Here is a 27,678-nt window from a genome sequence, read left to right as displayed (position 1 = left end):
ATTCTAGGGTCCACGGTTCGATTCCCCAGCTGCTGGAGCAGGAAAAAACACAGTTAGACGGCTTAACTTTCCAGTTTAGATTTTGTTTCCAAAGCCAGTATTGAAAAATGAAAAAGGTCGTTTTTAATTTTACAATCAAGAAAATCAAGTAATGAACAAACAGAAATTGTGTGTGTGTTGTGTGTGTGTGTAAACAGAAGGTTGCTGGTTCAAGTCTCGCCACCACCAAGTTGTCACTGTTGGGTCCCTGAGCAAGGCCCTTAACCCTTAATTGCTCATCGTGTTCTGCTCACTGTGTAAGTCGCTTTGGATAAAGTGTGTGTGTGTGTGTGTGTGTACATTTACAAAGGCAGGGAATATCGGGAATAACATGACGACGTATCCATTGTTCTGACTTTTTGTGTTTATATACAGTGTATCACAAAAGTGAGTACACCCCTCACATTTCTGCAAATATTTCATTATATCTTTTCATGGGACAACACTATAGACATGAAACTTGGATATAACTTAGAGTAGTCAGTGTACAGCTTGTATAGCAGTGTAGATTTACTGTCTTCTGAAAATAACTCAACACACAGCCATTAATGTCTAAATAGCTGGCAACATAAGTGAGTACACCCCACAGTGAACATGTCCAAATTGTGCCCAAATGTGTCGTTGTCCCTCCCTGGTGTCATGTGTCAAGGTCCCAGGTGTAAATGGGGAGCAGGGCTGTTAAATTTGGTGTTTTGGGTACAATTCTCTCATACTGGCCACTGGATATTCAACATGGCACCTCATGGCAAAGAACTCTCTGAGGATGTGAGAAATAGAATTGTTGCTCTCCACAAAGATGGCCTGGGCTATAAGAAGATTGCTAACACCCTGAAACTGAGCTACAGCATGGTGGTCAAGGTCATACAGCGGTTTTCCAGGACAGGTTCCACTCAGAACAGGCTTTGCCAGGGTCGACCAAAGAAGTTGAGTCCACGTGTTCGGCGTCATATCCAGAGGTTGGCTTTAAAAAATAGACACATGAGTGCTGCCAGCATTGCTGCAGAGGTTGAAGACGTGGGAGGTCAGCCTGTCAGTGCTCAGACCATACACCGCACACTGCATCAACTCGGTCTGCATGGTCGTCATCCCAGAAGGAAGCTGACGCACAAGAAAGCCAGCAAACAGTTTGCTGAAAACAAGCAGTCCAAGAACATGGATTACTGGAATGCCCTGTGGTCTGACGAGACCAAGATAAACTTGTTTGGCTCAGATGGTGTCCAGCATGTGTGGCGGCGCCCTGGTGAGAAGTACCAAGACAACTGTATCTTGCCTACAGTCAAGCATGGTGGTGGTAGCATCATGGTCTTGGGCTGCATGAGTGTTGCTGGCACTGGGGAGCTGCAGTTCATTGAGGGAAACATGAATTCCAACATGTACTGTGACATTCTGAAACAGAGCATGATCCCCTCCCTTCGAAAACTGGGCCTCATGGCAGTTTTCCAACAGGATAACGACCCCAAACACAACCTCCAAGATGACAACTGCCTTGCTGAGGAAGCCGAAGGTAAAGGTGATGGACTAAACCCAATTGAGCACCTGTGGCGCATCCTCAAGTGGAAGGTGGAGGAGTTCAAGGTGTCTAACATCCACCAGCTCCGTGATGTCATCATGGAGGAGTGGAAGAGGATTCCAGTAGTAACCTGTGCAGCTCTGGTGAATTCCATGCCCAGGAGGGTTAAGGCAGTGCTGGATAATAATGGTGGTCACACAAAATATTGACACTTTGGGCACAATTTGGACATGTTCACTGTGGGGTGTACTCACTTATGTTGCCAGCTATTTAGACATTAATGGCTGTGTGTTGAGTTATTTTCAGAAGACAGTAAATCTACACTGCTATACAAGTTGTACACTGACTACTCTAAGTTATATCCAAGTTTTATTTCTATAGTGTTGTCCCATGAAAAGATATAATAAAATATTTGCAGAAATGTGAGGGGTGTACTCACTTTTGTGATACACTGTATGTCTGCAAAAAATTAAACAGTATGGGGAAGGGATTCCCGTACTGGACACCAGAGGAAACCCACACGGACAAGGGGAGAACATGCACACAGAATGGACCCGGACCACCGCACCTGGATCGAACCCAGGACCTTCTTGTTGTGAGGCGACAGTGCTACCCACTTAGCTGTTACAGTGGGGCCAAAAAGTATTTAGTCAGCCACTGATTGTGCAGGTTCTCCTACTTAGAAAGATGAGAGAGGTCTGTAATTTTCATCATAGCTACACTTCAACTATGAGAGACAAAATGAGAAAAAAAAATCCAGGAAATCACATTGTAGCATTTTTAAAGAATTTATTTGTAAATTATGGTGGAAAATAAGTATCTGGTCAATAACAAAAGTTCAACTCAATACTTTGTAACATAACGTTTGTTGGCAATGACAGAGGTCAAATGTTTCCTGTAAGTCTTCACCAGGTTTGCACACACTGTAGCTGCTATTTTGGCCCATTCCTCCATGCAGATCTCCTCTAGAGCAGTGGCTAATTTGGGGCTGTCACTGGGCAACACGGACTCCACAAATTTTCTATGGGGTTGAGGTCTGGAGACTGGCTAGGCCACTACAGGACCTTGAAATGCTTTTTACGGAGCCACTCCTAGTTGCTCGAGCGGTGTGTTTGGGATCGTTGTCATGCTGGAAGACCCAGCCACGTTCCATCTTCAATGCTCTCACTGATGGAAGGAGGTTTTGGCTTAAAATCTCACGATACATGGCCCCGTTCATTCTTCCCTTAACACGGATCAGTCGTTCTGTCCCCTTTGCAGAAAAACAGCCCCAAAGCATGATGTTTCCACCCCCATGCTTCACAGTAGGTATGGTGTTCTTGGGTTCTTCTTCTTCCTCCAAACACGACGAGTTGAGTTTTTACCAAAAAGTTCCATTTTGGTTTCATCTGACCACATGATATTCTCCCAATCCTCTTCTGGATCATCCATATGCTCTCTGGCAAACTTCAGACGGGCCTGGACATGTACTGGCTTAAGCAGGGGGACACGCCTGGCACTGCAGGATTTGAGTCCCTCTCGGCGTAGTGTGTTACTGATGGTGGCCTTTGTTACTTTGGTCCCAGCTCTCTGCAGGTCATTCATCAGGTCCCTCCGTGTAGTTCTGGGATTTTTGCTCACCGTTCTCATGATCATTTTGACCCCACGGGATGAGATCTTGACCCCAAGGGAGATTATCAGTGGTCTTGTATGTCTTCCATTTTCTTACAATTGCTCCCACAGTTGATTTATTCACACCAACCTGCTTGCCTATTGTAGATTCACTCTTCCCAGCCTGGTGCAGGTCTACAATTTTCTTCCTGGTGTCCTTCGACAGCTCTTTGGTCTTGGCCATGGTTGAGTTTGGAGTCTGACTGTTTGAGGCTGTGGACAGGTGTCTTTTATACAGATAACGAGGTCAAACAGGTGCCATTAATACAGGTAACGAGTGGAGGACAGAAGAGCTTCTTAAAGAAGAAGTTACAGGTCTGTGAGAGCCAGAAGTCTTGCTTGTTTGTTATTGACCAAATACTTATTTTCCACCATAATTTACAAATAAATTCTTTTAAAATCCTACAATGTGATTTCCTGGATTTTTTTTTCTCATTTTGTCTTTCATAGTTGAAGTGTAGCTATGATGAAAATTACAGACCTCTCTCATCTTTCTAAGTAGGAGAACCTGCACAATCAGTGGCTGACTAAATACTTTTTGGCCCCACTGTAAGTTAATAAGGTCAAATGTGTAAAATCTCCTCTTTGTGGAACTGGGTTTGTAATAAAGTGATTATTTTTTATTATTATTCATCTGTTTCAGTCTGGTGAGCTTGCTTGGTATAATGATGGGAGCCACGCTGCTGAAAACAGAAAAGGATTGAATCGCTGTTTGGGCTCACAAATACAGAAGGCACATGGCATAACCTAAACCTTATTGTGGGGGCACATCAGTGCACTCAGGGTCACATCTGGAGGAGCATCCGGAGTCAAAACTGTCAAACCAAAGATTCGGATCAGAGAATCGTTCACTGTGTCGATACCTACAGGAAGCATTTATTATTATAGTCATCTGCTCCAGTCCTCTAGTCACTAATAAAATAATATCAGCGTTTTAGCTTTTTAATGTTAAATCCTTCAGTATGTGACTGTATAAGAAAGATGAGCTCAGTTTTATATAAACTAACGAACTGAGTTTAAACCCAAACCTGGAAATATCATTTTTGCATATCTCGTTTGTGTTTATTTATTAGGATTTTAACATCATGTTTTCTCATGTTCACCTCACTTTTATGTCTTTGGACTGTGGGAGGAATGCTGAGAAAAAAAATACATATTTACATAGGTGACACATGTGTGCACAATATAAAATGAAAAAACTATACAATTAAACCATTTTATTTTTTTGGTACTTGGAACACCCTATTCGTCTTTCACCCGTATACAGGTGCTGGTCATAAAATTAGAATATCATGAAAAAGTTGATTTATTTCAGTAATTCCATTCAAAAAGTGAAACTTGTATATTATATTCATTCATTACACACAGACTGATATATTTCAAATGTTTATTTCTTTTAATGTTGATGATTATAACTGACAACTAATCAAATTCAGTATCTCAGAAAATTTGAATATTGTGACAAGGTACAATATTGAAGACACGTGGTGCCACACTCTAATCAGCTAATTAACTCAAAACACCTGCAAAGGCCTTTAAATGGTCTCTCAGTCTAGTTCTGTAGGCTACACAATCATGGGGAAGACTGCAGACTTGACAGTTGTCCAAAAGACGACCATTGACACCTTGTACATGGAGGGCAAGACACAAAAGGTCATTGCTAAAGAGGCTGGCTGTTCACAGAGCTCTGTGTCCAAGCACATTAATAGAGAGGCGAAGGGAAGGAAAAGATGTGGTAGAAAAAAGTGTACAAGCAATAGGGATAACCGCACCCTGGAGAGGATTGTGAAACAAAACCCATTCAAAAATGTGGGGGAGATTCACAAAGAGTGGACTGCAGCTGGAGTCAGTGCTTCAAGAACCACCACGCACAGACATATGCAAGACATGGGTTTCAGCTGTCGCATTCCTTGTGTCAAGCCACTCTTGAACAAGAGACAGCGTCAGAAGTGTCAGAAGACAAAAAGGACTGGACTGCTGCTGAGTGGTCCAAAGTTATGTTCTCTGATGAAAGTAAATTTTGCATTACCTTTGGAAATCAAGGTCCCAGAGTCTGGAGGAAGAGAGGAGAGGCACAGAATCCACGTTGCTTGAGGTCCAGTGTAAAGTTTCCACAGTCAGTGATGGTTTGGAGTGCCATGTCATCTGCTGGTGTCGGTCCACTGTGTTTTCTGAGGTCCAAGGTCAACGCAGCCGTCTACCAGGAAGTTTTAGAGCACTTCATGCTTCCTGCTGCTGACCAACTTTATGGAGATGCAGATTTCATTTTCCAACAGGACTTGGCACCTGCACACACTGCCAAAGCTACCAGTACCTGGTTTAAGGACCATGGTATCCCTGTTCTTAATTGGCCAGCAAACTCGCCTGACCTTAACCCCATAGAAAATCTATGTGGTATTGTGAAGAGGAAGATGCGATACGCCAGACCCAACAATTCAGAAGAGCTGAAGGCCACTATCAGAGCAACCTGGGCTCTCATAACACCTGAGCAGTGCCACAGAGTGATGGACTCCATGCCACGCCGCATTGCTGCAGTAATCCAGGCAAAAGGAGCCCCAACTAAGTATTGAGTGCTGTACATGCTCATACTTTTCATCTTCATACTTTTCAGTTGGCCAACATTTCTAAAAATCGTTTTTTGTTTTGGTCTTAAGTAATATTCTAATTTTCTGAGATACTGAATTTGGGGTTTTCATTAGTTGTCAGTTATAATCATCAACATTAAAAGAAATAAACATTTGAAATATATCAGTCTGTGTGTAATGAATGAATATAATATACAAGTTTCACTTTTTTGAATGGAATTACTGAAATAAATCAACTTTTTCATGATATTCTAATTTTATGACCAGCACCTGTGTAAACTTTTGACCTGGTCTGTTCTGTGTATTTGGTGTTTCAGCTCCTCTGTGCTCCCGGAGCATGTTGAGTGTGGAGGTGCCACGCCCATGTCTCTGTGAGCACACGGTGGAGGAGGCTTTGTTTATGCTGTCAGGCCAACGCCTCCTCCTAATGATGTTGCAGGTGATGCTCAGAGCATTTAAGGGAGCAGCCGTGGATCCTTCAGCGGAGATCATTTTGGTTTGGTTTTCTGACTTAATGTAGGTGCCAAAATGCCCCTAGATAATTTAATAATGTAAGTTTTTAATGTTTAGGTTATATTCAGATGTGGATATGTTTGTATTGGAATAATTTTGTTATTTCTGAATTTAGAAGTCCACATTTGTTTATATTAATCTGTTATTTTCTCATGTTTAAGTGAGAGCTGTTACTTTATGAGCTACAGTCATATTTGCTATGCTGAGTGTGAGTGTGCAGGTTAGATTTAGGATCATTTAGGATGGAGCCAAACGGTTTTCTGACCGTGTCTGGTCATTTAGATTAATTTGTTAGAATAATTAGACACTGTATTACCAGTACATGCATTTTGAGTTACTTTATATGTTTATAGTTAAATAAAAGTTGGACATATAAAGAAAGGTGCAGCCTGTTTGCTTTTTTATGGATGGAGTGGAACACGCGTCAGCTACAGGTCACCACATCATCTTTTGTTTTTACATCTGATTTTTGGTTGTCGTGTTATGAATGTGCTCTTCATGGATTTGGATTATGTGCTTGTTCTTGCTCTTGTTAGGGAGTCTTGTTCAGTCTTGTTGTTGACTTGTGGTAATCTAGTTCATGTTTAGCATTAGCATATGGTTCCTGTTTAGCAGTAGTATTGTTCGGGTGTGTTTAGATTAGCCTTAGCAGGTAGTGTAGCATTTAGCTTAGCATAGGGTTTAGGTGTGTTTAGGTTCATGTTTCATGTGTTTAGCTTTAGCATTTAGCATATGTCATGTGTTAGTGTGTCTTGTCTTGTGTTATTATTAAATATTTTTTTAAACATTTATGCAAGTGTGTCTGACCCCTCTCGTCATGCTAGCTCATCCGTTACACGTGTGAGGTGAAATAATGAAACGAGCCGCACTGAGACGTCCAGCTGAGTTTATTTTATTGACAGCTGTGAATTAAACAGAAGAGTAAAACTGAATCTCAACAAGTTTTAGGACAGAACTGATTTATTACTATCAGGGTTGGATCTCCACACCTCCTTTCCCTTATTGCAAATCTTCAGATAGCCGTCGTCACATGACTCCAAATAGCAGTTGACAGGACCAGACTGGGTTGAGTTGCTGCTCCAAACACATGTATTGTCATCGTCGTACAGGACGAGGTTGCAGTTTTTTTGCATTACCAGGCGCTGACCACCTTCATTGGAGGTTTTAGTCTCCCACTTTGTAGCTCCACTGCTGGTCAAAATCAGAACAAAGTTCCCGTCCGGCTGAAAGCAGAGAGAAGAGATGAAGATGATGATGATGCTTCTACATGTCAATACATACTAAATGACCAAAACTATGTGGACATGGTCCTAATGATTAAGTTCAGTTATTTCAGCCACACCCATGGCTAATGTGTAGAAAAGTTCCTCTCTCTCTTAGACATGACCAGTTGTGTTTGTGTGGACACCCGGCCTGGTCAGTGTTTCTGCTGCTAGCTTGTAAGATCTTTTAGGCATTTTCCAGGATCATTTCTACTTCATTTCTCTGTGCAGTCTGCTGATACACGAAACCTTCACTGGCCGAGGAGAGCCACAGACTAGCACACGCCTTTACACTCCTTTAGAGAGTCTCAGAATAGATGAGGAAATGAATTATGACAGTAATAATGAATAATAAAACCACAACAATAAGTGTTTACCTGGAGAGTGGCCTTGTATTTATTGTTGTTGGAATTCATAAAATCTCCACACCGGAGATCATTGCCCATGTTCAAGGGGTTCTTGTTCATGATTCTGCAAAAACAAATATGAAATTAATGCATCATAGCAACTGCAAAACGTGTGAATAAATGTTCTTAATGTTATTTGGATAATTATGACTTTGATTTTTCATGTTTTTAAATAAAAAAGAACAGGTTTACATGGAAGCGTTCATCCTTTAACCCCCCGGTACTAATCATCATCAGCATTAATGAGATCGCTTTAATGGAGTACAAATTAATCACATCAGAAACAAGTGCAGCAAATCTCACCAACATCTTTTACTCATTTATTCTAAATAATTACTTGCTATTATTTATTTTTTATTAATATTTTTTAAGTGCAGAAATCAGATCATTAGATTCAGAGTTGTTCTTACCTGGTTAGTGATGGACACTGAAGTGAAATCAGATGATTGTACGAGCTCTGCTGCTGCTGCTGGTTAGTGATGGTGACTGGTGTGCAGCTACGTTTAAATAGCCTAAATTCTGCCCCCCTCCCTCCCCCTGGACGAAAATAATGAATGTTATCACAATTCCAGGAAAGACAGGATCAGCCGTGTGTCACTGTTACTGGTACTGTAGTGAAGTCCACCATGTAGAACCGAAGGAAAAAGTTGGGACAGTATGGAAAATAAATCAAATAAAAATGTGGCGTTCCTTACATTTACTTTGACTTTTGTTTGATGTCAGATAGGATGAACCTGAGATATTTCATCTTTCATCTGCTCAACTTCCTTTCATTTATTAATAAACATCCATTCCTGCATTTTAGATCTGCAACACATTCCAAAAAAAGTTGGGACGGGGGCAATTTAGGGCTAGTAATGAGGTGAAAAAACTAAATAATGATGTGATGTGAACAGGTGATTGTGATCATGGTTTGGTACAAAAGCAACATCCAGGACATGCACATTACAAAAGCGTGGCTGTGGAAGAAGAGGGTACAGGTACTAGACTGGCCTGCCTGCAGTCCTGACCTGTCCCCAATAGAGAACGTGTGGAGAATTTTGAAACAACGACGACCCCCCGTACTGTTAAACATCTTAAGACGTGTTTGCAGGAAGAACGAGACAAAATAAAAGCTGAAACACTAAATCACTTGGTCTCCTCGCTGCCAAAACCTCTTTTAAGTGGTGAAAAGGAACGGCAACATTACAAAGTGGTAAATGCTTTACTGTCCCAACTTTTTTTGGAATGTTTTGCAGGCCTGAAATGCAACAATGGATGTTTATTAATAAATGAAATGAAGTTGAGCAGATAAAAGATGAAATATCTCAGCTTCATCCTGTCTGACATCAAATAAAAGTCAATGTAAATGTAAGAAACTCTTTATTTTATTTGCATTTTCCATACTGTCCCAACTTTTTCTGATTAGGGGTTGTATAAACACCATGGTTTGAAGCTGTGCTGCCTTCAAGAACCAGAGTTCTTTGGTGGAGAAGTGCTATCAGTCGTCATTCCAGCTATAACAAAAACACTTTATTCCTATTTAGCAGCATTTAGCGACTCTGTTATCTAAAGCTTCTCACAGGTGCAGGTGAGGAATTGTGGCAGTGATTCTGATGAAAATCCTGAATATGTGGTTTAGTGATAAAAGGTTTTGGCTGTTAATGTTATCTTTTATTTATTGCTGATATCGTTATTTATTCATCCGTGTTCACACTTTATACATTTGATAAAAATTACTTCTACAAGTGGTTAATATTTGTGTGATAAGCTTATCTGGTTAAAACATTATAAACGTGTGATAAGCTTATAAACGTGTGATAAGCTTATAAATGTGTTGTGGTACCTACCGACACATTTCTGTGGAATCCTCTGTTAATGGCTTGTAGGTCATTTTCCACAGAACTGCAAATTATTAATTATTTTATCAAGAGAAAACATTAGAAACACAGTGGATTTAGAAAACTTTCACACCCTCCACTTTTTCTTGCACGGTGATGTGTAGGGGATTTATTTTCAATGGGTTTAATTACTATTTTTACCATTAATTTACACTCAGTCACACATAATAACCAGATTTTACAATTTTCTGAAATTAAATTGAAGAATTTTTACTTTACTACATTATTGGTGTAAGAAGCATATTTGATTTAAGGACATTTGACTTGGTGCACCAGAATAAAACAGAAAAGAATAAAACAGAAAAGAATTTACCTACAGTAAAATAAGCAGAACTGTATAAAGAACTGTTAATCCATTAAACAGAACTGATTTACAGATCCAGGCTGGATGTGAGAGTTCTGTAGGAACGGTTCTGATATGATGCTTCATCTGCTGGGATTTCAGTGAAAGTTCATTTCATGTTAATTCTATTGCACTATTGTGTAGTATTAAGTACCCGAATATGTTTTTCATATGATTATAAACATTTAAACTATATTTCAAATGATTTGTTATATTAATCTTAATATAACAAAAATAAAAGTCATAGTCGTAGCTGTTTGGACCTTTTCTGTATTCTAGGGTCCACGGTTCGATTCCCCAGCTGCTGGAGCAGGAAAAAACACAGTTAGACGGCTTAACTTTCCAGTTTAGATTTTGTTTCCAAAGCCAGTATTGAAAAATGAAAAAGGTCGTTTTTAATTTTACAATCAAGAAAATCAAGTAATGAACAAACAGAAATTGTGTGTGTGTGTGTGTGTGTTGTGTGTGTGTGTGTGTAAACAGAAGGTTGCTGGTTCAAGTCTCGCCACCACCAAGTTGTCACTGTTGGGTCCCTGAGCAAGGCCCTTAACCCTTAATTGCTCATCGTGTTCTGCTCACTGTGTAAGTCACTTTGGATAAAGTGTGTGTGTGTGTGTGTGTGTACATTTACAAAGGCAGGGAATATCGGGAATAACATGACGACGTATCCATTGTTCTGACTTTTTGTGTTTATATATGTCTGCAAAAAATTAAACAGTATGGGGAAGGGATTCCCGTACTGGACACCAGATGAAACCCACACGGACAAGGGGAGAACATGCACACAGAATGGACCCGGACCACCGCACCTGGATCGAATCCAGGACCTTCTTGTTGTGAGGCGACAGTGCTACCCACTTAGCTGTTACAGTGGGGCCAAAAAGTATTTAGTCAGCCACTGATTGTGCAGGTTCTCCTACTTAGAAAGATGAGAGAGGTCTGTAATTTTCATCATAGCTACACTTCAACTATGAGAGACAAAATGAGAAAAAAAAATTTTTTTAAATATTTTTAAAGAATTTATTTGTAAATTATGATGGAAAATAAGTATCTGGTCAATAACAAAAGTTCAACTCAATACTTTGTAACATAACGTTTGTTGGCAATGACAGAGGTCAAATGTTTCCTGTAAGTCTTCACCAGGTTTGCACACACTGTAGCTGCTATTTTGGCCCATTCCTCCATGCAGATCTCCTCTAGAGCAGTGATGTTTTGGGGCTGTCACTGGGCAACACGGACTCCACAAATTTTCTATGGGGTTGAGGTCTGGAGACTGGCTAGGCCACTACAGGACCTTGAAATGCTTTTTACGGAGCCACTCCGTCGTTGCCCGAGCGGTGTGTTTGGGATCATTGTCATGCTGGAAGACCCAGCCACGTTCCATCTTCAATGCTCTCACTGATGGAAGGAGGTTTTGGCTTAAAATCTCACGATACATGGCCCCGTTCATTCTTCCCTTAACACGGATCAGTCGTTCTGTCCCCTTTGCAGAAAAACAGCCCCAAAGCATGATGTTTCCACCCCCATGCTTCACAGTAGGTATGGTGTTCTTGGGTTCTTCTTCTTCCTCCAAACACGACGAGTTGAGTTTTTACCAAAAAGTTCCATTTTGGTTTCATCTGACCACATGATATTCTCCCAATCCTCTTCTGGATCATCCATATGCTCTCTGGCAAACTTCAGACGGGCCTGGACATGTACTGGCTTAAGCAGGGGGACACGCCTGGCACTGCAGGATTTGAGTCCCTCTCGGCGTAGTGTGTTACTGATGGTGGCCTTTGTTACTTTGGTCCCAGCTCTCTGCAGGTCATTCATCAGGTCCCTCCGTGTAGTTCTAGGATTTTTGCTCACCGTTCTCATGATCATTTTGACCCCACGGGATGAGATCTTGACCCCAAGGGAGATTATCAATGGTTTTGTATGTGTTCCATTTTCTTACAATTGCTCCCACAGTTGATTTATTCACACCAACCTGCTTGCCTATTGTAGATTCACTCTTCCCAGCCTGGTGCAGGTCTACAATTTTCTTCCTGGTGTCCTTCGACAGCTCTTTGGTCTTGGCCATGGTTGAGTTTGGAGTCTGACTGTTTGAGGCTGTGGACAGGTGTCTTTTATACAGATAACGAGGTCAAACAGGTGCCATTAATACAGGTAACGAGTGGAGGACAGAAGAGCTTCTTAAAGAAGAAGTTACAGGTCTGTGAGAGCCAGAAGTCTTGCTTGTTTGTTATTGACCAAATACTGATTTTCCACCATAATTTACAAATAAATTCTTTTAAAATCCTACAATGTGATTTCCTGGATTTTTTTTCTCATTTTGTCTCTCATAGTTGAAGTGTAGCTATGATGAAAATTACAGACCTCTCTCATCTTTCTAAGTAGGAGAACCTGCACAATCAGTGGCTGACTAAATACTTTTTGACCCCACTGTAAGTGAAATGAGGAGACATATAAGAATATTAAGACTATTAAACAGATAATGATGATTGTACAGTGAATAGACTAATATGTATTTACAGAGTAATGAAGGTGACTACAGTGGCTACATAAATGGGTAATGAATGAGAATAAATAATGTGAAGTATATAATTATAGCAAGTACTGTATATACAGTATATACATTATTATTGTGCTGGTGTAAACAGTGCAATAGTGCCATGTGCAAATTTGCAAAATACTGATATATACAGTCGAGATGATACATTTGTAAAAAGTACAGAGTTAAGTGTGGTGCCAAACAAAACTTTTTACACATAAACACATTTAATGACTTACTGCAAACACTTTATAATGTAGTGGTAAAAAAAATGATCTGCTTTGTGTCTAATGTATTATTTCTTTGTATCTTTGTATTATTTCTAGTCCGCCTGAGCACACGCAACAAAATCACATCATTCTAAACCTGTCAAGAGGATCTGTCCCTGAACTTGCCAATAGTACTTGTGCTGCATGATATTTTCAAATAGGGACAGTCCACATAGTTCTGAACATTAGGGCATTTGACTTCCAAGAGCCCAAATTGTGGATTCTCAGAGGGATTAAAAAGCAACCCAGCCATGGAGCATCAGGGTGAATGACAAACCCACACGGTGAGTAGTTCACATTTTTCAGGCTGCAGTACTCGCTAAATGCAACTGGTTCCATATCGATTCCTCTCTTTATAGATTGCATATATTCTTTATGTAAAACCAACAGGCACACAGAACCTTTTTTTTGAGTGATGTGGTAGCCTTCAGCTACATGGAGTTAAAAATCCTGGGACGTGACAAGCGAGTGGCAATGTGCAAAGAATGTGAAAAACAAATTAATGACACCGGATCGACCACATCAAACTTCATAAAGCATCTGGAAACACACCTGGATAGGGTTGTTTAGTTTACGCTAGCCACTTAGCCGTCATTCCAGCTATGACAAATACACTTCATTTACATTAAGTAGCATTTATCTGACGCTTTCATCCAAAGCCACAATCGTGACTGAATACAGTTCAAGCAATTGGGGATAAAAGGCCTTGCTCAGGGGTCCAACAGTATAGAGTTGGAAGTGGTGGGGCTACCTACTATAATCTAACACAGTGGTGGACAAACTACCGCCCGCGGGCCACATACGGCCCGTTAGGCTGTTTGATCCGGCCTGTTGAGCATTTACAAAATTGTCCTTTATAGTAGTGATTCCAAACTGAGTCAACGAGACAGAGACGACTCTTTTCAAACAAATGATTCATTGGAATTGAATCAGGGAGCTGTGCTCTTATCTGTGGTAAAGATTCATTTGTTTTGCTCACTCTGTTTCATTACGGTGTCGTGCTTAAACAACCTAACGAATCAGTTCATTTGTTAAAGAGATTCCGAGGTCAGACCTTGATAAACAGATGTATAAACCAATCAGAGCTTCCTGATTCAGATTTTGGGTGGAATTTCAATCTCTCTCTTCATTGGTTGTTGGATAAGTGACAGTTTAGTGAACGAATGACCAGTTTCAGCTTTTTACCTTGAAAGCCGAGAGAATAAACAATAAACAATCTAAAACGGTTGTTATTAATTAGTTGGATGAACACAGCTGGGTGTGGATTTGATATATTCTGGAAATATTATGGAAACATACAAGATGGTCACCAAGAAAAAAGTCGATTATATATCCCTGATGGAACAACACACGAATCAGGTAAGCAGCGGGTATGATTTTCTGCTGCTGTGTGATTGGTCTGGGTCGCGGTTCTGTTGTTTAAAGGTCACTGATGACACCCCAACATGGGTACAGCATGGGGATTCGAACACACGCCCACCTGCCACGCCCATTCCATACATTTTTTGATCCCCATGCTTTATCTGAGTCGGGGTTACACCAGTGGGCTTTACGTTATAGAGTTGAAATGGCTTTGATATCTCAAACTTTCAAAAAATGAATAGACGTGAATGGAGCCGAAAAACGGGCGTGGCAGGTGGGTGTGGGTTCGTATCCCCATGTTGTACTCATGTTGGGGTTACATCAGTGGGCTTTACGATTTAGAGTTGGAACGGCTTTGATATCTCGAACTTTCAAAAAATGAATGGAAGTGAATGGGACCAAAAAACCCACGCCCACCTGGAACAATATAGAGCAGGTTACTCCGGCCTGCCTGGGAACCTCTTTCACTAGTAATTCCATTGAAAATACCACTGTTTAGGTGTAGGTGTGTGTGTGTGTGTGTGTGTTGTTATTCATCCGTTCGTCTTCACACAGGTTCTATATTTTATAAAAACATTATTAACAGTTGTTGACGTTTGTGTGAGAAGCTTGTCTGGTCTCGTTCAGAAACGTGTTCAGAAACACCTACCGACACATTTTTGTGGAATCAATTTCTGTGGAAACAATTTCTGTTGATGGGTCGTAACTCATCCTGACTCCTCAGCACTGCAAAATGTTGTTATTTTACAAAGAGAAACATTATAAACACGGCGAGTTCAGAAAGTATTCACACCCTCCACTTTCTCTGCACTCTGATGTGTAGGGGATTCATTTGGATTTATTATTTTATTATAAAAAATTTTTTTACCATCAATTTACTCTCAATCACACAGAATAACCAAGTGAGAACATGGTTTAAGAGTTCTCTGAACATGAATTAAAGATCAGTAACGTTCTTTTTTTACTTTGTCATTATGTATTGAAAGAAGCTAAAGTGAATGAGGGACACCAGAATAAAACAGAAAAAGTTCACATGTATTGACTTCCTGTTTATATTTAAGTGCTGATTTCTTTAATGAAACACTTTATAAAAGAATTCTTTGTGGTATGATACATGATACATGATGAATATTACATCTTATCCATGTTTGAGCTTCAGATTTCTTTTGTTTCTTTCATGTTGGTAAGAGCAGTAAAATGAGCAGAACCATATAAAGGCGGGTTAATCCATAAAAAAGAACTGATTTACAGATCCAGGCTGGATATGAGAGTTCTGTATAGGAACGGTTCTGATATGATGCTTCATCAGTGATACTGGTCTCGATCAGAAATGTGTTGTAGTAAACACACCTACCGACAGTCCAGACTTGAGTACAAGTATCTTACCAGACATTTACTTTGATAGAAGTAAAAGTCACCTTTTAGAATATTACTTGATTAAAAGTCTGAAAGTATCTGATGTTTCATGTACTTAAGTATCAAAAGTAATTTGATCTAAAATGTACTTAAGTATTAAAAGTAGAAGTAAAAGTAAATGTTGTTAGTATAAACTGAAGCGATCAGAATTTTGAAAAATATGACGATTGTTCTTTTAAGCCTGTAAACCTTAACAACCTTTTATCTTCCTTCCATCTGAACATGATTTGTGCCAATTCATGATTAGAATCAGCTATTACCAGTTTGAAATCACATTTTTTTAACTTCATTACTAGCCCTAATTTGCTCTGTTCCAACTTGTTTAGAATGTGTTGTAGCTTAGAATGCATGAATAAGAATTGTAATGAAGTTGACCAGACAAAAAATGAAATATTTTCTGTTCATATAAGTTAAATAAGAGTCGATGTGAATGTAAGAAACACTGGGTCTATTTTATTTGCATTTTCTATACTGTCAAAAATTTTTTTATTTAGATTGTGCATTCAAGTCATAGATACAGAATACATCCCAATAACCTCTAACCAGGGCTGGACTGGGAACAAAATTCAGCCCTGGACTTTTTTCTTGACCAGCCCACTACAAGCACATTGCGCCACACATATCTATATACGTATATACAGTGTATCACAAAAGTGAGTACACCCAAGCCCGGAGTGGCTAATCGGGAGATTCGGGAGGATTCCCGATGGGCCGGCTCATGTCAATCCCGAGTTTGGGCCGGTTGGATGGGAAAAATAATTTTGACACTAATTTGTCACTTATCTAATCTTTTTCTTTCATTGATTCTCCATTCATCTGCGCACTGTGCGCAGCCCCTACATCGCAGTAGATTAGATGGGTTCTACCATCTGAGGGAATTCTCCCCTCCCAAATGTTTCAGTTGGTTTGGCCCACGAGGCGTCTTTTCTGGAGCGCCGGTAAAAGTAAACAAAATAGCGCAAACCATCAGTCAGTGGATTTTGTAGAACCCAGTACACACCATTAATCACAAATATCCAGTTTCAAGGTGAAAATAATAAACATAATTTGAAGTGTAATATATTAAATACCCTAACTCATTAATGGAATGTTTTTGTTCCGACGCTACTGTACTGATGATAACCTTCTGATGATAAGCTACTGACTACTGAAGGGACAGGTAGAGGATAGTCTAACAAAATTATTTAAACTAAGGTAGTTATTTCTAATGTAAAATATAACGTAGAGAATATACATGATATGTGTTAAATTGTTCAAACATTCAGAAAGATGTCCTAATTTATTTTAACAAATGGAGAGAAATAGCCTAAATCACTATCAATTTTACACCATAATAATATAGGCTTAAAAAAAAAAAAAAAAAAAAAACTTCAAGCATGTTATGTTATTCAGCAAAATAGGCTAACCCTTAATGGAATGGGGTTTTTTTTAGCCTCAGAGCAGCAAATAAGCCAGTCTGATCCTGCTGGTGAACTGAGTAGGCATGGAGAGGCCAGGACTACAGAGACAGGTAGAGAGAATAAAAATTAACTAAAAAACTAACAGATGTGATGGATTCTAAATGATACCCAGTACCCAGATATTCAGAATGCTGAAAATGCATTAAAATCAGCCCAAATGAAATAGGTAAACAGGAACTCTTGGAGGCCTTCATGTTAATGTACACAGAGAAGGAAATTCTCATGTCTACAGACAATCACACCGTTATTAATAAAGTTGCAGAAACCAGTGCACTGCTTAGGAGGCTTTTGATGCTGTAGGTAGCTTATACTAAATATACTTGCAGTGAAGCTACTTAAGAGTTTAGTGTAAACCTAACAATAGAGCACCTCTCTGTTGGGAGAACAAATGCAATTTTAATTTCAAATTATTTTTATTTCAACTTATTGCTCCTGTACAAATGTAAATACGTTTTCATCTTTATCAAATTTTTTTTACCTTTTAAATATTTATCCGATTGTTGAATTAAACATGTTTAAGTGAAGTGTTTTCTGTTAACTAACCAACATATACCTGAACTTATACCCAATAAAAAGGCATTGTAAGAGCTAGCTGCTGTTTTATTTATTCAAATTCCTCCTCCATGGAAAAAGTGGGCCGGGTTTGGGCATGAAACTCCCGGGCTGAAAAAGGGGCCCACTCCGGCCCTGAGTACACCCCTCACATTTCTGCAAATATTTCATTATATCTTTTCATGGGACGACACTATAGACATGAAACTTGGATATAACTTAGAGTAGTCAGTGTACAGCTTGTATAGCAGTGTAGATTTACTGTCTTCTGAAAATAACTCAACACACAGCCATTAATGTCTAAATAGCTGGCAACATAAGTGAGTACACCCCACAGTGAACATGTCCAAATTGTGCCCAAATGTGTCGTTGTCCCTCCCTGGTGTCATGTGTCAAGGTCCCAGGTGTAAATGGGGAGCAGGGCTGTTAAATTTGGTGTTTTGGGTACAATTCTCTCATACTGGCCACTGGATATTCAACATGGCACCTCATGGCAAAGAACTCCCTGAGGATGTGAGAAATAGAATTGTTGCTCTCCACAAAGATGGCCTGGGCTATAAGAAGATTGCTAACACCCTGAAACTGAGCTACAGCATGGTGGCCAAGGTCATACAGCGGTTTTCCAGGACAGGTTCCACTCGGAACAGGCTTCGCCAGGGTCGACCAAAGAAGTTGAGTCCACGTGTTCGGCGTCATATCCAGAGGTTGGCTTTAAAAAATAGACACATGAGTGCTGCCAGCATTGCTGCAGAGGTTGAAGACGTGGGAGGTCAGCCTGTCAGTGCTCAGACCATACGCCGCACACTGCATCAACTCGGTCTGCATGGTCGTCATCCCAGAAGGAAGCTGACGCACAAGAAAGCCCGCAAACAGTTTGCTGAAGACAAGCAGTCCAAGAACATGGATTACTGGAATGCCCTGTGGTCTGACGAGACCAAGATAAACTTGTTTGGCTCAGATGGTGTCCAGCATGTGTGGCGGCGCCCTGGTGAGAAGTACCAAGACAACTGTATCTTGCCTACAGTCAAGCATGGTGGTGGTAGCATCATGGTCTTGGGCTGCATGAGTGTTGCTGGCACTGGGGAGCTGCAGTTCATTGAGGGAAACATGAATTCCAACATGTACTGTGACATTCTGAAACAGAGCATGATCCCCTCCCTTCGGAAACTGGGCCTCATGGCAGTTTTCCAACAGGATAACGACCCCAAACACAACCTCCAAGATGACAACTGCCTTGCTGAGGAAGCTGAAGGTAAAGGTGATGGACTAAACCCAATTGAGCACCTGTGGCGCATCCTCAAGTGGAAGGTGGAGAAGTTCAAGGTGTCTAACAACCACCAGCTCCGTGATGTCATCATGGAGGAGTGGAAGAGGATTCCAGTAGCAACCTGTGCAGCTCTGGTGAATTCCATGCCCAGGAGGGTTAAGGCAGTGCTGGATAATAATGGTGGTCACACAAAATATTGACACATTTAGGCAGAATTTGGACATGTTCACTGTGGGGTGTACTCACTTACAGGGGTTGGACAAAATAACTGAAACACCTGTCATTTTAGTGTGGTAGGTTTCATGGCTAAATTGGACCAGTCTGGTGGCCGATCTTCATTAATTGCACATTGCACCAGTAAGAGCAGAGTGTGAAGGTTCAATTAGCAGGGTAAGAGCACAGTTTTGCTCAAAATATTGCAATGCACACAACATTATGGGTGACATACCAGAGTTCAAAAGAGGACAAATTGTTGGTGCACGTCTTGCTGGCGCATCTGTGACCAAGACAGCAAGTCTTTGTGATGTATCAAGAGCCACGGTATCCAGGGTAATGTCAGCATACCACCAAGAAGGACAAACCACATCCAACAGGATTAACTGTGGACGCAAGAGGAAGCTGTCTGAAAGGGATGTTCGGGTGCTAACCCGGATTGTATCCAAAAAACATAAAACCACGGCTCCCCAAATCACGGCAGAATTAAATGTGCACCTCAACTCTCCTGTTTCCACCAGAACTGTCCGTCGGGAGCTCCACAGGGTCAATATACACGGCCGGGCTGCTATAACCAAACCTTTGGTCACTCATGTCAATGCCAAACGTCGGTTTCAATGGTGCAAGGAGCGCAAATCTTGGGCTGTGGACAATGTGAAACATGAATTGTTCTCTGATGAGTCCACCTTTACTGTTTCCCCCACATCCGGGAGAGTTACGGTGTGGAGAAGCCCCAAAGAAGCGTACCACCCAGACTGTTGCATGCCCAGAGTGAAGCATGGGGGTGGATCAGTGATGGTTTGGGCTGCCATATCATGGCATTCCCTTGGCCCAATACTTGTGCTAGATGGGCGCGTCACTGCCAAGGACTACCGAACCATTCTGGAGGACCATGTGCATCCAATGGCGGTGCCGTGTATCAGGATGACAATGCACCAATACACACAGCAAGACTGGTGAAAGATTGGTTTGATGAACATGAAAGTGAAGTTGAACATCTCCCATGGCCTGCACAGTCACCAGATCTAAATATTATTGAGCCACTTTGGGGTGTTTTGGAGAAGCGAGTCAGGAAACGTTTTCCTCCACCAGCATCACGTAGTGACCTGGCCACTATCCTGCAAGAAGAATGGCTTAAAATCCCTCTGACCACTGTGCAGGACTTGTATATGTCATTTCCAAGACGAATTGACGCTGTATTGGCCGCAAAAGGAGGCCCTACACCATACTAATAAATTATTGTGGTCTAAAACCAGGTGTTTCAGTTATTTTGTCCAACCCCTGTATGTTGCAGCTATTTAGACATTAATGGCTGTGTGTTGAGTTATTTTCAGAAGACAGTAAATCTACACTGCTATACAAGCTGTACACTGACTACTCTAAGTTATATCCAAGTTTTATTTCTATAGTGTTGTCCCATGAAAAGATATAATAAAATATTTGCAGAAATGTGAGGGGTGTACTCACTTTAGTGATACACTTAATATATATATATATATATATATATATACAGTGTATCACAAAAGTGAGTACACCCCTCACATTTCTGCAAATATTTCATTATATCTTTTCATGGGACAACACTATAGACATGAAACTTGGATATAACATAGAGTAGTCAGTGTACAGCTTGTATAGCAGTGTAGATTTACTGTCTTCTGAAAATAACTCAACACACAGCCATTAATGTCTAAATAGCTGGCAACATAAGTGAGTACACCCCACAGTGAACATGTCCAAATTGTGCCCAAATGTGTCGTTGTCCCTCCCTGGTGTCATGTGTCAAGGTCCCAGGTGTAAATGGGGAGCAGGGCTGTTAAATTTGGTGTTTTGGGTACAATTCTCTCATACTGGCCACTGGATATTCAACATGGCACCTCATGGCAAAGAACTCTCTGAGGATGTGAGAAATAGAATTGTTGCTCTCCACAAAGATGGCCTGGGCTATAAGAAGATTGCTAACACCCTGAAACTGAGCTACAGCATGGTGGCCAAGGTCATACAGCGGTTTTCCAGGACAGGTTCCACTCGGAACAGGCTTCGCCAGAGTCGACCAAAGAAGTTGAGTCCACGTGTTCGGCGTCATATCCAGAGGTTGGCTTTAAAAAATAGACACACGAGTGCTGCCAGCATTGCTGCAGAGGTTGAAGACGTGGGAGGTCAGCCTGTCAGTGCTCAGACCATACGCCGCACACTGCATCAACTCGGTCTGCATGGTCGTCATCCCAGAAGGAAGCTGACGCACAAGAAAGCCAGCAAACAGTTTGCTGAAGACAAGCAGTCCAAGAACATGGATTACTGGAATGCCCTGTGGTCTGACGAGACCAAGATAAACTTGTTTGGCTCAGATGGTGTCCAGCATGTGTGGCGGCGCCCTGGTGAGAAGTACCAAGACAACTGTATCTTGCCTACAGTCAAGCATGGTGGTGGTAGCATCATGGTCTTGGGCTGCATGAGTGTTGCTGGCACTGGGGAGCTGCAGTTCATTGAGGGAAACATGAATTCCAACATGTACTGTGACATTCTGAAACAGAGCATGATCCCCTCCCTTCGAAAACTGGGCCTCATGGCAGTTTTCCAACAGGATAACGACCCCAAACACAACCTCCAAGATGACAACTGCCTTGCTGAGGAAGCTGAAGGTAAAGGTGATGGACTAAACCCAATTGAGCACCTGTGGCGCATCCTCAAGTGGAAGGTGGAGGAGTTCAAGGTGTCTAACATCCACCAGCTCCGTGATGTCATCATGGAGGAGTGGAAGAGGATTCCAGTAGCAACCTGTGCAGCTCTGGTGAATTCCATGCCCAGGAGGGTTAAGGCAGTGCTGGATAATAATGGTGGTCACACAAAATATTGACACTTTGGGCACAATTTGGACATGTTCACTGTGGGGTGTACTCACTTATGTTGCCAGCCATTTAGACATTAATGGCTGTGTGTTGAGTTATTTTCAGAAGACAGTAAATCTACACTGCTATACAAGCTGTACACTGACTACTCTAAGTTATATCCAAGTTTCATGTCTATAGTGTTGTCCCATAAAAAGATATAATAAAATATTTGCAAAAATGTGAGGGGTGTACTCACTTTTGTGATACACTGTATATATATATATATATATATATATATAAATATAAAATTCCTTTGGGATTAATAGTTCTATTCATCTATCACCCACCACAATTACAAATTCTACTATATTTCTTAAAGTTTACAGTTTCTTAAATGGTTCTATTGGATTTCCCCATCCTGTCTCATTAAACCGCAAGAAATAAAATCAATCTTTAAACCTTTAACACAGATAAATATGCTTTTTTTGCACTTTTATTCACAAGTAATTCACAATTGTTCCAAATTAGTGCATTGCTCCGATGAGCGAAGAAATAAATGGCATGTGTAAATACTTTATATGTTGACAAGGGAAATGAACCATGTGAGCTCTGCACATAATCACTCTAAAAATGTCCTGAACAGCTGCATTTTCCTTTCTGTATTATAGAGGACAAGATAGTGTTTAGTTTTTCTGAGGAGCAGAGACTAATGGTACCATCTCAAATTATATCCACCGCCCTATGTAGTGCACTATAATAGAATAGACTTAATAGAACTTTTACAAAAATCGTCCTTAAAACGGCTGGTTTAAAGCCCCTGGTATCCAACAGTAGCTTAGATAACTACTTATTAATCATTCAGTGACTGTTAAAAGAAATGTTTTGTACTGTTAGGAAGTACCCTAAGTAGGGCATAGGCGACATTTGAGATGGGTCCACAGTCTCTTCTTAAACAGCATTACTAACGAAGCAGAGGCGCTGGACTCTAACTACACCTTTTCTGCTCTTTGGCTATGCTGTAGTTCCTCACTGCCAAACAGGTCGTCCAGTTTCCTGCACTTTTCTGCATCTGCTTGCAGCTCTCTGAAGTTAGGGTGCCAGTACGACTGCAGTGAAGATTCACTTTGGTGGCCAGTTACAGTTACAGCCATAATTTCCCTGCATCAGTACTGACAGTGGCGTATTAATATGGAACATTATATATATATATATATATATATACAGTGTATCACAAAAGTGAGTACACCCCTCACATTTCTGCAAATATTTCATTATATCTTTTCGTGGGACAACACTATAGACATGAAACTTGGATATAACTTAGAGTAGTCAGTGTACAACTTGTATAGCAGTGTAGATTTACTGTCTTCTGAAAATAACTCAACACACAGCCATTAATGTCTAAATAGCTGGCAACATAAGTGAGTACACCCCACAGTGAACATGTCCAAATTGTGCCCAAATGTGTCGTTGTCCCTCCCTGGTGTCATGTGTCAAGGTCCCAGGTGTAAATGGGGAGCAGGGCTGTTAAATTTGGTGTTTTGGGTAAAATTCTCTCATACTGGCCACTGGATATTCAACATGGCACCTCATGGCAAAGAACTCTTTGAGGATGTGAGAAATAGAATTGTTGCTCTCCACAAAGATGGCCTGGGCTATAAGAAGATTGCTAACACCCTGAAACTGAGCTACAGCATGGTGGCCAAGGTCATACAGCGGTTTTCCAGGACAGGTTCCACTCGGAACAGGCTTCGCCAGGGTCGATCAAAGAAGTTGAGTCCACGTGTTCGGCGTCATATCCAGAGGTTGGCTTTAAAAAATAGACACATGAGTGCTGCCAGCATTGCTGCAGAGGTTGAAGACGTGGGAGGTCAGCCTGTCAGTGCTCAGACCATACGCCGCACACTGCATCAACTCGGTCTGCATGGTCGTCATCCCAGAAGGAAGCTGACGCACAAGAAAGCCCGCAAACAGTTTGCTGAAGACAAGCAGTCCAAGAACATGGATTACTGGAATGCCCTGTGGTCTGACGAGACCAAGATAAACTTGTTTGGCTCAGATGGTGTCCAGCATGTGTGGCGGCGCCCTGGTGAGAAGTACCAAGACAACTGTATCTTGCCTACAGTCAAGCATGGTGGTGGTAGCATCATGGTCTTGGGTTGCACGAGTGCTGCAGGCACTGGGGAGCTGCAGTTCATTGAGGGAAACATGAATTCCAACATGTACTGTGACATTCTGAAACAGAGCATGATCCCCTCCCTTCGAAAACTGGGCCTCATGGCAGTTTTCCAACAGGATAACGACCCCAAACACAACCTCCAAGATGACAACTGCCTTGCTGAGGAAGCTGAAGGTAAAGGTGATGGACTAAACCCAATTGAGCACCTGTGGCGCATCCTCAAGTGGAAGGTGGAGGAGTTCAAGGTGTCTAACATCCACCAGCTCCGTGATGTCATCATGGAGGAGTGGAAGAGGATTCCAGTAGCAACCTGTGCAGCTCTGGTGAATTCCATGCCCAGGAGGGTTAAGGCAGTGCTGGATAATAATGGTGGTCACACAAAATATTGACACTTTGGGCACAATTTGGACATGTTCACTGTGGGGTGTACTCACTTATGTTGCCAGCCATTTAGACATTAATGGCTGTGTGTTGAGTTATTTTCAGAAGACAGTAAATCTACACTGCTATACAAGTTGTACACTGACTACTCTAAGTTATATCCAAGTTTCATGTCTGTAGTGTTGTCCCATGAAAAGATATAATGAAATATTTGCAGAAATGTGAGGGGTGTACTCACTTTTGTGATACACTGTATATATATATATATATATATATATATACAGTACAGGCCAAAAGTTTGGACACACCTTCTCATTCAATGCGTTTTCTGTATTTTCATGACTATTTACATTGTAGATTCTCACTGAAGGCATCAAAACTATGAATGAACACATGTGGAGTTATGTACTTAACAAAAAAAGGTGAAATAACTGAAAACATGTTTTATATTCTAGTTTCTTCAAAATAGCCCCCCTTTGCTCTGATTACTGCTTTGCACACTCTTGGCATTCTCTCAATGAGCTTCAAGAGGTAGTCACCTGAAATGGTTTTCCAACAGTCTTGAAGGAGTTCCCAGAGGTGTTTAGCACTTGTTGGCCCCTTTGCCTTCACTCTGCGGTCCAGCTCACCCCAAACCATCTCGATTGGGTTCAGGTCCGGTGACTGTGGAGGCCGAGTCATCTGCCGCAGCACTCCATCACTCTCCTTCTTGGTCAAATAGCCCTTACACAGCCTGGAGGTGTGTTTGGGGTCATTGTCCTGTTGAAAAATAAATGATGGTCCAACTAAACGCAAACCAGATGGGATGGCATGTCGCTGCAGGATGCTGTGGTAGCCATGCTGGTTCAGTGTGCCTTCAATTTTGAATAAATCCCCAACAGTGTCACCAGCAAAACACCCCCACACCATCACAGCTCCTCCTCCATGCTTCACAGTGGGAACCAGGCATGTGGAATCCATCCGTTCACCTTTTCTGCGTCTCACAAAGACACGGCGGTTGGAACCAAAGATCTCAAATTTGGACTCATCAGACCAAAGCACAGATTTCCACTGGTCTAATGTCCATTCCTTGTGTTTTTTGGCCCAAACACAAGGAATCCTCTTAACAGTTGTTCTAGAGATGGGTCTGCTGCTAGAACTCTGTGTGGCATTCAACTGGTCTGTGATCTGAGCTGCTGTTAACTTGCGATTTCTGAGGCTGGTGACTCGGATGAACTTGTCCTGAGAAGCAGAGGTGACTCTTGGTCTTCCTTTCCTGGGTCGGTCCTCGTGTGTGCCAGTTTCGCTGTAGCGCTTGATGGTTTTTGTGACTCCACTTGGGGACACATTTAAAGTTTTTGCAATTTTCCGGACTGACTGACCTTCATTTCTTAAAGTAATGATGGCCACTCGTTTTTCTTTAGTTAGCTGATTGGTTCTTGCCATAATATGAATTTTAACAGTTGTCCAATAGGGCTGTCGGCTGTGTAGTAACCTGTCTTCTGCACAACACAACTGATGGTCCCAACCCCATTGATGAAGCAAGAAATTCCACTAATTAACCCTGATAAGGCACACCTGAAATCAGGGCCGGAGTGGGCCCCTTTTTCAGCCCGGGAGTTTCATGCCCAAACCCGGCCCACTTTTTCCATGGAGGAGGAATTTGAATAAATAAAACAGCAGCTAGCTCTTACAATGCCTTTTTATTGGGTATAAGTTCAGGTATATGTTGGTTAGTTAACAGAAAACACTTCACTTAAACATGTTTAATTCAACAATCGGATAAATATTTAAAAGGTAAAAAAAATTTGATAAAGATGAAAACGTATTTACATTTGTACAGGAGCAATAAGTTGAAATAAAAATAATTTGAAATTAAAATTGCATTTGTTCTCCCAACAGAGAGGTGCTCTATTGTTAGGTTTACACTAAACTCTTAAGTAGCTTCACTGCAAGTATATTTAGTATAAGCTACCTACAGCATCAAAAGCCTCCTAAGCAGTGCACTGGTTTCTGCAACTTTATTAATAACGGTGTGATTGTCTGTAGACATGAGAATTTCCTTCTCTGTGTACATTAACATGAAGGCCTCCAAGAGTTCCTGTTTACCTATTTCATTTGGGCTGATTTTAATGCATTTTCAGCATTCTGAATATCTGGGTACTGGGTATCATTTAGAATCCATCACATCTGTTAGTTTTTTAGTTAATTTTTATTCTCTCTACCTGTCTCTGTAGTCCTGGCCTCTCCATGCCTACTCAGTTCACCAGCAGGATCAGACTGGCTTATTTGCTGCTCTGAGGCTAAAAAAAACCCCATTCCATTAAGGGTTAGCCTATTTTGCTGAATAACATAACATGCTTGAAGTTTTATTTATTTTTTTTTTTTTAAGCCTATATTATTATGGTGTAAAATTGATAGTGATTTAGGCTATTTCTCTCCATTTGTTAAAATAAATTAGGACATCTTTCTGAATGTTTGAACAATTTAACACATATCATGTATATTCTCTACGTTATATTTTACATTAGAAATAACTACCTTAGTTTAAATAATTTTGTTAGACTATCCTCTACCTGTCCCTTCAGTAGTCAGTAGCTTATCATCAGAAGGTTATCATCAGTACAGTAGCGTCGGAACAAAAACATTCCATTAATGAGTTAGGGTATTTAATATATTACACTTCAAATTATGTTTATTATTTTCACCTTGAAACTGGATATTTGTGATTAATGGTGTGTACTGGGTTCTACAAAATCCACTGACTGATGGTTTGCGCTATTTTGTTTACTTTTACCGGCGCTCCAGAAAAGACGCCTCGTGGGCCAAACCAACTGAAACATTTGGGAGGGGAGAATTCCCTCAGATGGTAGAACCCATCTAATCTACTGCGATGTAGGGGCTGCGCACAGTGCGCAGATGAATGGAGAATCAATGAAAGAAAAAGATTAGATAAGTGACAAATTAGTGTCAAAATTATTTTTCCCATCCAACCGGCCCAAACTCGGGATTGACATGAGCCGGCCCATCGGGAATCCTCCCGA

General features: G+C 41.0%; 1 protein-coding gene across 1 annotated transcript; it reads right to left on the bottom strand.

The window, feature by feature from the left end:
- Positions 1-7,223: 7,223 nt before the first annotated feature.
- LOC134322986 (B-type lectin plumieribetin-like) lies at positions 7,224-8,420 on the bottom strand. The gene is made up of 3 exons (XM_063004388.1): positions 8,377-8,420; positions 7,937-8,030; positions 7,224-7,520 (listed from the first exon to the last, which is right to left on the bottom strand). Exons 2-3 carry the CDS (start codon positions 8,024-8,026, stop codon positions 7,242-7,244), a joined length of 369 nt encoding a protein of 122 aa, XP_062860458.1. The 5' UTR covers positions 8,027-8,030; positions 8,377-8,420; the 3' UTR covers positions 7,224-7,241.
- Between the last annotated feature and the right edge of the window lie 19,258 nt (positions 8,421-27,678).

The sequence above is a fragment of the Trichomycterus rosablanca genome, chromosome 11, assembly GCF_030014385.1.
Source record: "Trichomycterus rosablanca isolate fTriRos1 chromosome 11, fTriRos1.hap1, whole genome shotgun sequence".
Classification (NCBI taxonomy): domain Eukaryota; kingdom Metazoa; phylum Chordata; class Actinopteri; order Siluriformes; family Trichomycteridae; genus Trichomycterus; species Trichomycterus rosablanca.
Note: the sequence above shows the minus strand (reverse complement) of the source record. Positions and strands in the feature narration are given on the sequence as shown.

Bases quoted from the DNA above. Each gene is read 5' to 3' on its own strand.
- LOC134322986 (XM_063004388.1), bottom strand. From the start codon at position 8,026: ATGAACAAGAACCCCTTGAACATGGGCAATGATCTCCGGTGTGGAGAT. The intron at 7,521-7,936 runs GTAAACACTTAT...CTCTGCTTTCAG, and splicing joins AATACAAGGCCACTCTCCAG to CCGGACGGGAACTTTGTTCT.